At 38.4% G+C, this 14275-nt stretch overlaps 1 protein-coding gene and 1 long non-coding RNA gene across 2 annotated transcripts; one reads left to right on the forward strand and one right to left on the reverse strand.

Annotated features, from left to right (window-relative positions):
• The first annotated feature begins 980 nt into the window (after positions 1 to 980).
• Positions 981 to 7119, forward strand: LOC149097981 (uncharacterized). Its single transcript, XR_016203414.1, has 2 exons — positions 981 to 1158; positions 5890 to 7119. It is a non-coding gene; the product is annotated as an uncharacterized LOC149097981 (long non-coding RNA).
• Positions 7120 to 9154: 2035 nt separating this feature from the next.
• LOC110044039 (S-phase kinase-associated protein 2-like) lies at positions 9155 to 13966 on the reverse strand. The gene is made up of 2 exons (XM_020749560.2): positions 13665 to 13966; positions 9155 to 10570 (listed from the first exon to the last, which is right to left on the reverse strand). Exons 1-2 carry the CDS (start codon positions 13961 to 13963, stop codon positions 9445 to 9447), a joined length of 1425 nt encoding a protein of 474 aa, XP_020605219.1. The 5' UTR covers positions 13964 to 13966; the 3' UTR covers positions 9155 to 9444.
• Between the last annotated feature and the right edge of the window lie 309 nt (positions 13967 to 14275).

Genomic DNA, 14275 nt, shown 5'->3' on the forward strand with positions numbered 1-14275 from the left:
GAAAGAATTCTGTTTGTTTGGAGGCTATTTCAGCAAAAATGCCAAAAACGTTTTTTGGAGGATAAGGAAAAACGTCATAACTTTACTTGTATTTGAGATAAGCAAGTACTTTTTAATTGTGCGGAAAGAGAAAAGAATTATGCAGTTAGGATGTTTTGTGCGACTCAGTTGTAAGCAAGCATAACGTAACCCCCAAAATTTCGAATTTCAAGTTTCGATTTTGGGTGGGTTTTGAGGTATACCTATAAAAAATTCCTCAAAAAATAAGGAAAGCGAATTTCCCGAAAAAAGGCCATTTTTGTTTATTGCCTATGTTGCTTGACTTGTGTGAGAAAAAATGAAGGCCATCCATTTTCCACGAAAATTTGAGTGGTCGGTTCTTACACGGAGAAGCTATTAAGATCCAAGATAGCTGTGTATTGATGCATGAATTATGATCGGAAGACTTAAAAGTATTAGCCCAGAATGAAAATCCTATTTAATCATCAATTTTCAAACCACAAGGTTTGTAACAAAAGCCTTCCTCTTTCTAATAACCATGAGTACTTAGAATAGTAATAGTGCTAAAATGTTATTTTCTAGATGCCAAAATAGCTTTCAAGTTACTCAGCCTGCTCCTGCGACTTCAGACTCCAAAGCGGAAAGTTTGAATCAAAAGCAAAGCCACAACAGAGAAACCACAAAACTTGACGCACGAGGCAGTTTAAAGTCTTTATTACATACATATTTCTTTTATTTTATATTGCTTATTATCCCAAGCAAACGCAAATAAAAATAACACTTCCTGTGGAGATTCTTTCAGTCAAACAGATGGAGTACTACGCTCAAAATTGTGTTAAACGCCATTCTGCCGAAAATATTAGCCAAAGACAAGAGCTAACCTGTTTTAGCTTGTTTTAGTTTGCAAAACACTGACCAGGTAGTTCGCTTCACCAGAGGTATGTTGTTCCTTCCTGTACGTCATTTCCGCTGGTTTTCCGGAGTCTCAAACAGCCTGGTCTTTTCGGGGTCTTAACATTTCCCGCGACCATAACGATTTGTTAAACTCAGTTGCAGTCGGACTTTTAAGCACCAGTTGGAAGAAGATTCGAGCTTTGCTGACCCTTTGTTAAAGCTGGTGGATGAAATTGCATTGCTAAAGGATCGAGTTCTCAAGAGGTTAGTGGTACTTTCTGTCTACTGATTTTGGGGCTTCACTTACTTTCTTAGAGACAAATAAGCAGAGAAAAAAGTTTTCAAGGGCATTATAGGAAACAAAACGGAAACAAGTTACAATATGTTAGACTTGTTATGTTCTTCGCTGCACTAGGTTGTTGCTTACATCCCCGAACAAAGAGCGTAGAACAATGAAAGTGAAGTTTTCAAAGCCGAGGAAAATGCACTTTAAAAAAGAAGATATCATTTGTAACAGCTTACATAGGAAATAAGAACGGTCGGAGGGAGGGAAGGAAGAAAAGCACGCAATTTCAGGAAAACTTTGAAATATCGGTTTATAACGTGGGAAGGTTTTTGAATGCTTGGTATGACTGGAGCCGATTTGAATAAGGTCAAGGAAGGCGGAAATTTCCAAATTGTTCTCAGTAACATACATAAGAAACAAGATATGTAAGTTGGTGTGAAATACCCTAAGTCAACCTAATCTTTACAAAATGTTAACTAAAGTCCAATTCATAAAACAAGCCACGGCTGGTTTAATTCGTTTTCTGAACACCCTACTTCGATTCCTCCTATCAAAACTTAAGTAGTAACTGAATGCAAAAGTATTCACAGGCATGCCACCAGCTTTGTCATTCTGCAGCAAGCTACGCCAGAAAACGTTGCGTCTACTTCGAGGCAGTAGTAAAAGAGCTGTAAAAGGCAACATCAGTGAGTAGCTATACAGACCAGTTGGTTTCAAAACCGTTATGCTTTGCATCAAAACGCTTAATAATAATAATAATAATAATAATAATAATAATAATAATAATAATAACAATAAAGTTTTTTGGGCGCATTTAAAAAAACTCAATGCGCTTACATTACCATAAAAAATAAATTAGTTAAATCCTATAAAATATTCCTAATAACAGTAAATAAATAAAATAAATGAAATAATTAATGGCAAGATGGATACACTGTTCCTAATTATTTTTCCAAATCAAGCCTTGTAGTAAGCTAATTATTTGGTAAGAGCTTGTTCCGGATTCACAGCTTAGTCTATTGATTTACGTAATAATCTGAAGCTTCGTCCATTTTATTACAGTGTCACGTAAAATATTACCAGTCACCATGCATAGGCTTTGATAGCTTGCAAAGTCCCCATCGTTCTATTTACCAAATGATGATCAGTAGACTGATTCAACAAAGACTGTGATTATGGCAGCAAATTAGAGAAATTATCTAGAGGCCAACAATTTCATTACTTGATATTTTTAAGACACAAAGTGCATATATTTGTTTACTAAGAATAGGGTGTAATTAAGTTACGTAGAGAAATGCAGCACTGGAATACAAAATGTAGGTATCAAATGTTTGTCAGTTAAGGAACACTGAAACAGTTCAACGGCTACCAAGAAGAAAACTTGTGAAAAGCCTACAAGCAGTACATCTATTAAGTTGACAACTGTGCGATTCAAAGACCAACCTTCAGTTATGTTGCTTTTAGGAGGTTTACGAAATTTTACTTCCTCCTTAGTCGATGGCCTTAAAAAGTAGAGGAATGAAGAGCTTAACGTTACACTACACTGTCCTGAATAAATCACTGTCTCTTTTTTCGTCTGGATCTACAAGCGTTCAAAAACTACGGACGAGTAGACACCGCGATACCTGTTAGCCTCAAGAAGAGTTTTTCCTTTTCCTAGCATTTCGGCATTGATAAGAAGGTTCAGACTCTACACGCGAGTACTCTTTAGAGCGATCAACGAGTAGAAATACGAACTGTTGAACACGAGTGAACAAGACGCTGAGACAAAATCATCAAACCACTTAACAAAAAGGTTTCCTGCTCGGCGGAATACATCACCTATCTTTTGTTGACTTCCCATTTTCACTAAATTCCGTTTACACATGCTGTGTCACGAGGAGGCGTTGGTACAAAATGTTCCCTTTTACTGTGATGAGATTAAACAAAAGGACTTAAAAGCGATCACGCGATGCTTTTCGAAATCACACCGTTGGTTGTGTTTCCAGACAATTTTCGTGGACAACGAATGTTTGACGACGATCCATAAAAACAAGAATAGCCGCATATAGAAACAGAGCGAGAACTTAAAATGCTGCTTTAAGTAAATCAACTTCACGAGAGTTCAGTGACGGATCTTGCAAGTGAGTCTCTTGGAACGGTGGTCGTTCACAAGAGGTCAACATTAAAAGTTATCTGTATTAAAATTATTTCATATTTTATCAGTATGGGTACTTTCAAAAGAGTTATCCCGCTTGTCCAAACTAAGTTTTACGCCAAAAAGATTCGTTTATAAATTAAAGCACTTTCCAGAAGGCACCCCAATATTGCAGCAATAAAACAGAAGCAAGCCAACATAATACATTACGCTTTTACAAAAGATTGATTGCAGAAGAGAGTCGTTAGATATATTAGACCGTTCGTTTTTCATTTCTTTTATTCCTCTTATGGTCACTGAACTGTGTCAGCGTTCACTATCGAATCAAGGCCATCCGTAACAGACATATCTGAGACAAGTTACATGTAAACCTACACGCTAGGTTCAAATTGTACATGTTCATTGATAACTTCAAAACCAATGGCTCGCAGAACGCGCTTGTACTTATATCGCGGCTCGACCCCGCTAATCCGCCTGTTCTGCAGGCTACAAAGCCAATGGTTATCAGTGTTCATTGTTTTGAAACCACTTTTTGTTGATATAAAGACAAGAATTATCAACACTCTTGATAAATTACACCATTAAGCTAAGCTGTTATGAGATCTTTTGATAGCTGAGAATAATAAGAACCTCGAAGAATTTACCATAAACCTTACAATACGAATAATATTAGAAGTTAAAACTGAGTGTAGTGATATCTTACGTTTTTAAAAATATTGAAACCATTTGGGACTGATTTGGCTCTCATTGTTCTCTTTTGCGTCGAAATTCCAAGAATTAATACAATTGATTCATCATTCACGATCTCTTGATTTTAAGCTTGAGGTGCACTTAAGGTGGCGCCGCACTTATATTAAGTATGGAGAGGCACTCAAGGTGGCACTACACTTTGTAAGACCTGAGAGGGAACTTTGGACTACGGCCAAGGATGATAGAAAAAACTGTGTTAGTCAGTGCCAAGGAAACTTCATAAATGTGTTTTAACGTTGCCAAGCAATGTTAGAAACGTCCCCGAGGGAGGGTATAGTTGTTGATGATGTATATTTTAAACAAATCTTCCCGTCATACATAGCGGGAGAGAAGCTGTAATAATGCTACAAACACATACACGATGCTCAACTTTTTTAACCGTTAATTTTTTTTAATTCTTATCTTATCAACTGAAGTTAAAATTCATTTCGTTATTAAAACGTTATGCGGCAGATGCGTTAGCTGACTGGAACTTTAACTCCTATTCAAGGACTAGCCGTTTACTCTCAAATTCATAAAAACAGACAAACGAGAAGCACAAACTAGATAATCACAAAGTAGCAAATGTACGAGGAATGGAAATTAAGAGGTCGTTTTGAAGCAAAATGAGCCGGCTTCACAGCTGAATAAGTAATAAAGGTTATTTATGGCTCAGGGAACAAATCCAAATGATCTTTCATTTATTTATTTATTTAATACTATAAAAGATTTGTTATTATACCGTGTATAGATAATAAGTAATTCGGTCTGTAATCATACGAATGTTAACTTTGAATGTGATTGGTTGATTTAAACTACAATTTTGAATGTGATTGACTTATAGGAAAATCTTTGTTTTCAATATTTGCCTCATTACCATAAGCGATACAGTTTCTGATAGAGCTACAAAGAGATTAATACTGAATATTGAAAGGGCACAGCACGTTTAACTGTCCCGAGGAATTTGAGCGCAATGTATTGAATACTTTTTTGTGCGACGCGGGTTTAAAAGCTAAAAATTTTACAAAGAATGTATGAGCTCTTAGCGCTTTTGCCACAAAGAAATTTTGATGTTTTTGAAAGCCAGTTTCTCCTCGAATATTACACCAAAAGGGCCAAAAATTTCACCACTTACTAAGTTTCACAAGCTCTTTACGTTTTTGTAGCGAAATCGTGTTTAGCATGATGCCTTCTATGCGCAAAGTCGTATGTTAATGAGGAAAAATGTTAACAATGACGTCAGCAAAGATTCGCCTATTGAACTGTCCGATAACAAACTGTCCGATAACAACTTGGCAGGTGAATAAGTGGAAAATAGGAGTTTTTCACAATCGAGTGAATAGTAATTTTTATGATTAGTCTTTAAAAATAGCGGTAACACCATGACCAAATTTAGCTCTTGCCTAAAGCGGTGTAACTTCCTGTGCTTCTCAGTTGAAATATTGACAATTTTATATTAAAAAGCTTGACACCTTAAGTCCCTTCAATGGTTCGCCAGTAAATTTCCAAAACTTTACTTCAGGCAGATGGGTTTTGGTGACGATAATTATTTGTGACTGCCATATGATTTATTTGCAATACTTTGGCAAGAGAAGTTAAAGTAGAGGAGAGTGATTATCAAGCTCGAGATAGTTCTTTGTCGTGTGTTTTTGTTTGCTTTTTGTCCTCGACCGGGCACAAAACACAATAAATGTTTACTTCTGACTGAGGAACTAACCAAAAGAAACGTTTTGGCTACCTATTTCATGCATAATGTTTGAGCCCAAAACTAAAGATTGTCCGGCACGGTCGTGGACCTTTCAACACAAATCATACATGTTATTTTTTGTTTTTCCCTATATAGTTTGCCAGGTTTCAAAGCCATTCCCTTCAAGCTTGGAGAACTGGTTCTGCAGTGGACCGCGGACCAGGTAACTTTGCAAGATTTACACTGCGACAAGAGGAGAGGGATGAAGGAATGGAAATTGCCGAGCATACCTCAAAGAAATAGGAATACAGCCGGCCAAGTTAAGGAATTTGCACCGGTAGCTTCAACAACGCCTAGAAGAAGGAGTTTATGCGTCTTACCAGACTTGTCAAAAGCGGGGGCTGAAAAGCGGGTACGGTTTGGAGCCTCAACACCTCTGACGAAAAAACATGTTGAAAAAGTGAACAGTACTTTTGATTCGTTGGAAAGCAAATCACAAGATTTGGTCAAATGGCTCAGAGACCAACAATGATCGCCGTCATGTGTGTGTGTGTGTGTGTGTGTTCCTTGTTGTACACGAGACCTTTTTTAAAAAATACTTTTAATTCGCTGTAAAGTGAATCAAAAATTTGGTCAAATGGCTCAGATAATAACAATATTAATTTAACATTCCCTGAAGTTAACGATACCATTTTTACCTCGAGGTAAAGGATACAATGTCTTTATTCATATTAGTCTTGTTATTTCAACATTGTTTATTTGCATTGTAAAATTAAACAATTAATCATACAATATTAACTAAAAATACATTCAGTAGCTGGTCATCCAAAATAACTATGAAGCTAAACTATTGGGTGACCACCAGTTATTAATTAAAAATAAAGACACTTTTTTTTAGAAAGAGGCTTACTTTAATTAACTAAATTATTTAAATTTATGTTCACACCTCAATTAAAAGTACAGATTACAAAACAAATACATAGGTTATTTACATACATGTACGCGATAAAATAAATGGATAAATAAGTCAATAAATACTAAACAAATAAATAACCAAATACTAAATAAATAAATAAATAGATAAATAGATAAATAAGCAACAGTACGGAAATATGAAAATAGCAAAATATACCAGTTATGAAAACTAATTAGTAAATAAGTTTGAAGTTAGGATTTAAAATCTCTCATCAGTTTCATTCCACAAGTCAGTCCATTAGATCAAATATTAAATTTGTTATAGTTAACACTCATTTTCCGAGCTTGGTTTCATTGCGTAGTGTGCCAGTGTTGCAGTTCAGCTAAAACCCTGAGTGTTTATATTCCGTATTTCTTGTTCCTAGAGCAATTTCTTTGATCTGGGTTTAAAATAAAATTATTTACCAAGAAGGTGTTGTTGAGTGATGATGTATACATGTAGTAGCATGTACGAACTATAAATACTATGATTTGCCTTTCTTCTAAGCCAACTGTATCACACAGGCAGCAGTTGCTTACAAAACACTATCAGAAAAGCAAATTAGTGTGTGGAGAATAATTGGTAGCACTAGCCTAGGTCATGAAACGTCGAAAACTCGCCACTGTTATTGATTATTATATGTTCCCACCCAGTTTAGATCAAAGATCAACAACAATCAAGCAGTTGGCAACGTTCAGCATTAAGTATCAAGCTGCAGAGCATGCAGTTGCATCAGGCAGTAGGCAGTAGATGTTAGGAAGAATAAGTCTGCCAGCAGCGGTCAGCAGGTAGAAGGAGGGCGAGGAAGGTAACTGGTAGCAGGCAACAATTAGGATCAGGTAAAGGGAGGGAAAGTAGGCAACAGACATGAGACAGAAGGCATCAGTCAGTCAGCAGACAGTAGGCGACAATAGCAGACAACAGGTATTAGCCAGCATTCAGCATCATGTGACCCACGAAAGAGCAGCAGTATGCAGCAGACAGCAGATATGAGTATATAGGCATTGGTTTATCAGCAGTAGACAGCAGACGGCAGGGGGCAAAAGCAACAGCAGATGTCAGCCAGCATTAACCATCAGGTGACTCACAGAAGAGCTACAGTATGCAGCAGGCAGCAGGCCTGAACAGGCATCAGTCAGGTTCGTCAGCAGTATTCAGCATACGGCATGCGGCAATAGCAAGGGTAGCGTTAAGTAGTAGTAAAATATATTTCCATCAGCTGGTATCTGTATCTTACAACGCAGTTAGCAGATTTCAGGTATCAGTCAGCAGACCGGCAGCAGGCAGGCGGCAGGTATCAGGCAGTTGGCAGCATCATGCAGCTAAGTAGCATGGAGCAGCTAAGTAGCATGGAGCAGATAACATCAGGTGGCTGACAAAATAATCAGTAGACAGCAGTCACCATGCAACATTAGGTAGCAAGAAGAATAACAGATAGCAGGCAGGTGGCAGCTAACAGTCGCATTAGTCTGAAGTAGCCAGCAGACGACAGGCAAAGTAGTAAGAAGACGGCTGAGAGCACGTGGGCACACAGTGGCAGCAGCTAGTAACTAGCAGCATAAAGCTTCAGTTCTTTTGTTTACGCTAGTGTAGAGGTTTCTAATTGAGCAAACTTGTCATTTACGGACTAAGGCCTATTCCAAACGTCGTGCTACTGCCGTGCCGAACTAAATTCAAGAATTAAATTCGACTTATGCATGGCAGTAGCACGACGTTTGAAACCACTCAGTTCGACAGGTGATTAAATATACTTCATAGAAATTAAGAACCTAAATAATAACCTACTTAGCCTAAATTTCCAATAACAACCCCAAACTACAAGAACCTGTTTTGTCAGACTTTAAATGTGACTAAAATGTGGGTTGTTACACGCGGATTTTTACTGTACTACTCTTCCCATTCACCTTGACATCCCCGCCTTCAGCTGACTAACGAAGCTCAGTTAACCGTGGATCAGGCTCGTAAGGTAGCAAGAGCCCAGGAGTTTTTTGTCCTTCAAAATCGCTATTTGAGAACTGTTAAATTCTAAGATAGGTCTTTTGAGTTGCAATCGGGAGTTTGCTGGTGAACTCGAGTGCGGTATGCATATATGAGCGCTGGAATTGTTCGAAGCTAGCGTAGCCGCGAGAAAGTCTAGCGTCAGTGAAACAGAATTCGGCATTATGTTTCGCCAAATGAAAGATGTTGTATTATCCAATAAAAATTTCAGGTTAACGTCTGTCTTATAAAGAGCCGCACTGCAAAATATTAAATGGATTTGAACTATCTGGTGGTTTAATTACAGAGTAACCTCCTAACAAATATAAACTAGCTTTCTACATGTACGAGGTTGCTTACTGTGCGCGCTCTTGTAAAATCCCTCAACCTAGCTAGCATTGGGTAAAGGGTATGTAACAATATCTGAGAAGTGTATCCAGTAACAGAAAAAAAGGCAGAGACAAAATAAAAATAACTAATAGATAATAATGAATAAACGAATTTAATTGCATACATTCTGTCACTGGCTATGACAAATTAAATATCATTGGAACTTTCACTTCAGTATATAGTTCAGTCAGTTACTGTCAAAGCAGATTTCAGCAGTCACTCACGGATCGATGGACTTGGAGGCTGGAAGCACGAGCTTGTTGCGTAGATCCTTGTTAATATCCGGTTTTTCCGGACTACACAATTGTCGGCGATTTATCTTCATTACAACACCCACCGTTACAGCTTCGGTAAATCACATGAGAACTGCGAAAATAGTCCTCTAATTTTCACGTTGGGAAAATTGTATTTTTAACCACACTATCCAAGCATAGCTTCGCTCCAGATAACAAAAAATGAGGCCTTCTTGATATTTCAATGTCATTTCTCTTTGCACAGTTCTTGACTTTGTTGGCCATGTGTGCAAGTTCGGTTCTTAAAGGTACATTTGTTCCCCGAATGCAAAGAACTTTCAGAAACTTGCAGGCTTCCACCAGTTCGATGAGTGCTTCCTCAACTCGATGCCTTGTGATAGCGTAAAAGTTGTACAACGCCAGGGTTTCGATGCGATGGCAGAACTTTTTAACGTAAGTAAACACAGTTTCCGTTTTAATTGTGGCTTGTTTTGTGATATAAAAATGCTTTAAATTGTGCAGACCTTTTAGCAATGCTTCTAGCTCTTCGTTGGAAGCAATAGCACTTCCAACACAGAGAGTCGTTAATCTTGGACACCGTCTAACAAACTTACAGAGCGTATCACCAGTAATGTTGAAGCTACTGTGTATGTCGAGAGAGTCTAACTTTTGATAGCAAGACTGCGACATGGCTTTCATAACCTCGTCGCTGAGAGCTCTTCCCCAACCGCAAAACGACAACTGTAGATATCTCAGTTGTGTTAACTTCGGCAGCATTTCCATCAGACCAGTCTCGCCTATTCCATAACAATATGAAATATCGAGTTCAGTTAAGCTGACTTGACTCCAATCCGTGCGCATAATGCTATTATTCCGCACCCTGGTGCAGCTCAGTAACAGAGTTTGCAGATGTTTGCATTCAGCGATAAGACGCGGGAACGACGAACCTGTGACATAGATACATCCCGTCAGGCACAGCGATTCAAGCTTAGGACAGCAGCTCGCCAAGATGTCGACGTGTATATCAGTGAAGGAAACGCAATTTTGACAATGAACTATGCGCAAATTGCGCTGTGTGACAAAAATCCTTTCTAACTCTCCCGTTGTACCAACGCTATCGATGCCAAGGCATTGAATGTTTCTGATTTGGCTGAGAAATGTGATGAAAATTTTGGACTCTTCACCATAAACAAATCGGAGATCAAGATTTTCAAGGTTCTTAAAGGAATCACAGTTTAGGCGAAAGCCGTTTGTGTAGTCTGTAAATTGCGCGCCTTGTAAACTGTAAAAAGAAAGAAATAACACAATTAACAAGAAAATGTATCTCAGGAAGTAATCTCCCTCCAAACTACCTTGAGTGTGGAGGGAGACAAAAAAACCTGTAATAGTTATTACCCCCTATTTACCTCGTCGCGTACATAATCGGCTCTGAATGCCGTCGTTTCTTCGTTTTTTGGAATGCTTAATATTTGAGAATGATATCTAACGAGCCCTACACTAAGCGGGAGAAGTGAACAACTGGCCTTATACAGCCAGTCGAAACGCTAACACCCAACCTCTCCAGCTCAATTCCCAACTCGCTACATCAACGGCCAACATTTCTGTTCCGACAGTGTGCGTCAATGCATATTCTTTACTTTTACTGAGAATTTTCCCTTAAAACAGCCACCACCTTAAAACGGTTATTTATTTCTGCCTCAGGGTGGCTGTTGGAAAAAGGTTCAACTGGAATGGGGAAACAGGGACTGGAAACAGCGCTCGTTCCTCATTGTCTTGAAAGGCCTCTTGCAGTGTTGATTTCTTCATGAAAAAAAGTTCGGATCCAATGATCCTGTTTGGAGCCCTGACCACAAACACTGCGTTATGTTCTCGGGCAAATAAATAAATAAATAAATTAATTAATTAATTAAAAAATAAATAAATCGCTTCATTTAAGACAAATTCCTCTTGGGCAAGACAAATTCCTCAGGGCTCTCTCTACCATTGAGTATAAAAGTGTACCCGCTAATTGTTTGGCAACCTGACAGAATACTGGGGCCTACTGAATCCGCGATGGACCCGCATGCAACCCGGGACCAGTCAGGGCCTAGCTATATCTCTAATGTATTTGAACGTCATAATTGCCATTACGATTTAAGGGATAGAAGTTGTAATCTTGTCCAGCCTTGTTGTATGCAATATCTTTTAATTATAGATTGTCGCATTTATGGAATACATGCCATGCCAGCAGGCATGCCCAACGTCTAATTTGAGGGATTTTGGCGAGACGTTAAAGTCGTTTGATTTTTCTAACACGTTATGACCAGCTGTAAATGTAGTTATTTTCTTTCAAAGGGAATTTAGTGTCATATTCTTAATTTGGGGCGGTACAATAATTTCTTATATTAACTTGTTAGCGTTTGTGGGTGAAGCATTTAAAATCTGTATTTTCACTGATATTTATATTACAATATTTTTAATAAACTCTGTATTGTCTATATTTAGTTAATACTTACTTAGATTAGTTCCTTTAAATGTTTCGTTATTTTGCCCTCACCTCTTGTGAAGGGTTTTATACGTGAGCCTCTGGCTCGGATATATAGGGCAACTTCATCACACATTTTGACATTAATGAGTTGATCGATTGATTGATGGATTGATTGAGTCTCAATACTCCCAGCCGTTTTATACTATCACCGCAGTAAAGTGCTAAACTTATGAATCACTTAGCTTAAAATGTTACACTGTCCTTCTTTTCTCGAGTTTGTTCATAAATTTTGCAGCCAGATATTCCAGACCATGGAGCTCTACTCTTTAGCGCAGCTCGGAAATAGTCAGATTTCGTTTACCTAACGCCCGAGAGGGGTACTTGGCCCGTCTCTTGGTATAGGGTGCCGCCGAGGGTTTGAAATCCTGACCCTGCTTAGGGAAAAAATACTCTACCAACACCCTTTAATTTAAGACCCTGTTTAGGAAAAGAGGCAAAATACGCACTCCCTTGCTTTACAAAAACCTTCCGCTCGCCGACTTGCTCTTCGTAGCTCTCGCGTGAGACTCAAAGGTGAGCCTGCTCGTGTTCTAAACTCGTACAGATCCTGTAACCATTTCCTGTTTAGGACAGGTTCTGACTCTGTTTAGGCCACAGGCGAGTAAATTTGTATACTCTGTTCAGGACAGTGAAGCCAAAAACCCATACCCTGTCCAGTGGCACTTCCCCGTATAGCCCAAAATAGCGGGTACCTCCCGGAGACTTAACGCGCAATCTTGCTTCATACATCGTTGCATGTTTTTCCCCCCTCAGTGTGATACGCGTGTCTGCGGTCCACTAATTATTATTTTGGTTTTTCTTGTAACAGGTATCCCTATCCCATGCATCCCGCAATTTTAATTGTTTCAAATTATCGCTGACAGGGTTTACGGTCAGAAACCCAGCTTGTCCGTGATAAGTTAAACAATTAAAACTCTGTATACAATTAACCGTTTCTTTCTATACAATTACAGTATCACTAATTTTTATCTGACTGATAAATTTGGCTATGTTTAAAGGCATAATCTTTGTCTTACGCAAATTTCGAGTCCGTTTTACTTGTAGTTACGTAAAAATTTTAATTTCCTCCTCACTCAGTATGGTTGAGATAATTTTCTTTCTCCCGCGTAACTGGTTTCCTTTTATTTTGAACACTGGAAAAGCTGAACGTTCCCTTAGATTGTAACTTTTCCGTCTACATTGCCTATTTTATGTTTCCCTTGACGACCAGTATCTGTTTAATCTAATCTACCTGTTAGTTTTTTCGCGTGATATTTTCGTTTCATAACTGTTGCTAAATATTAAATTATATGACAAATTTCATCTGTTCCAGTCTTAGACTTATTAAGCTCAAGAGCCGTTTTATCATCGCCTGGCACAAATATATGGTTTGTAAAAACAATTATCGGCTGCATTGTTCCGCTTTGAAAGGGCAGGCCAACATATCTTAACAGGCAAGAATTTACTAAAAGTTTGTTTGCCTTTCTCGAGAAGCATGGATAAGCAAGGAAGTTAATTCAGTTGTGATCTGTTGTAATGAGGATAACTTTTCGGGTGTTAGTTCTTTTAAAGTTTGTTAAGAGAAATCGCGAAAATCGTAAGGTTTGTTGTTTCGTGAAAAGTGCAAATATCTGAGCTACATGAACCAACTGATCAGATGAGGATTAATTTATGGGTTGAAGAGTTTTCTACAGAACCACCAATCTACATTTTACATGATATCATGCTTCAATGTCAGATTGGCTTTCTTTCAGTGTGGCTACTGTTATTCTGTCTCTACGTAGCGTATTTAACAGAGTGGATTCAACAGAGATAATGAACTTCTGCTTATTGCAATCTAAGTTAAATTGCCGCTAGCAAGCAAACTTACCTCAAAGTTTTCAAGTTGATGCATTTCTCAGCTATAGCCGTGATAAACGAAACGGTGACTGCACATCCACTGATATTTATCGTGAAAACGAATGAAGATATTCGATCGATCAGAACTAAGGTTCTTTCAGTTAGATTCAAGCCGCGCAAGTCTGCATCTCTCCAAAGGGAATGATCGTACGCGATGCGTCGCCATTTTTTGCACACCATCGCGACATGTCCAAGATCTTTAAAAGCGCACCAATGGAAAATATCGAGCAAGATTGACTCCGGAAGCTTGTCGATCATTTTTGCATCCATTTTAGTTCGCGATGCTTTCCGTACTATGTGGTCGATACAATCTCACACACTGAAGTTCACACACACAATCAGTGTAGTGACGTGAACTGGAAACCACTGTGAAGTCACCAAAGACATCGTAATTAGTGCGCGCGTGTCAGGGTGGTAAAGCAGGGGTATTTTCGTGATGCGCGACAGAGTGGCCTTTTTTCCGTAAAAAGTGAAATGAGTTGATTTTTCTCATCAATCGTGATTTCGGAAATAGCCCGGAACCACGATTTTTCTAAAAAAATTTCTGTGAAATGGGAATATACCCCTCATTACGTAATAAAC

This window comes from Orbicella faveolata, unplaced genomic scaffold, assembly GCF_042242905.1.
Source record: "Orbicella faveolata isolate gen_17 unplaced genomic scaffold, um_ofav_v1 contig_46, whole genome shotgun sequence".
Lineage (NCBI taxonomy): Eukaryota > Metazoa > Cnidaria > Anthozoa > Scleractinia > Merulinidae > Orbicella > Orbicella faveolata.

Bases quoted from the DNA above. Each gene is read 5' to 3' on its own strand.
- LOC110044039 (XM_020749560.2), bottom strand. From the start codon at position 13,963: ATGGATGCAAAAATGATCGACAAGCTTCCGGAGTCAATCTTGCTCGAT. The intron at 10,571-13,664 runs GTAAGTTTGCTT...TTCTTTTTACAG, and splicing joins ATCAACTTGAAAACTTTGAG to TTTACAAGGCGCGCAATTTA.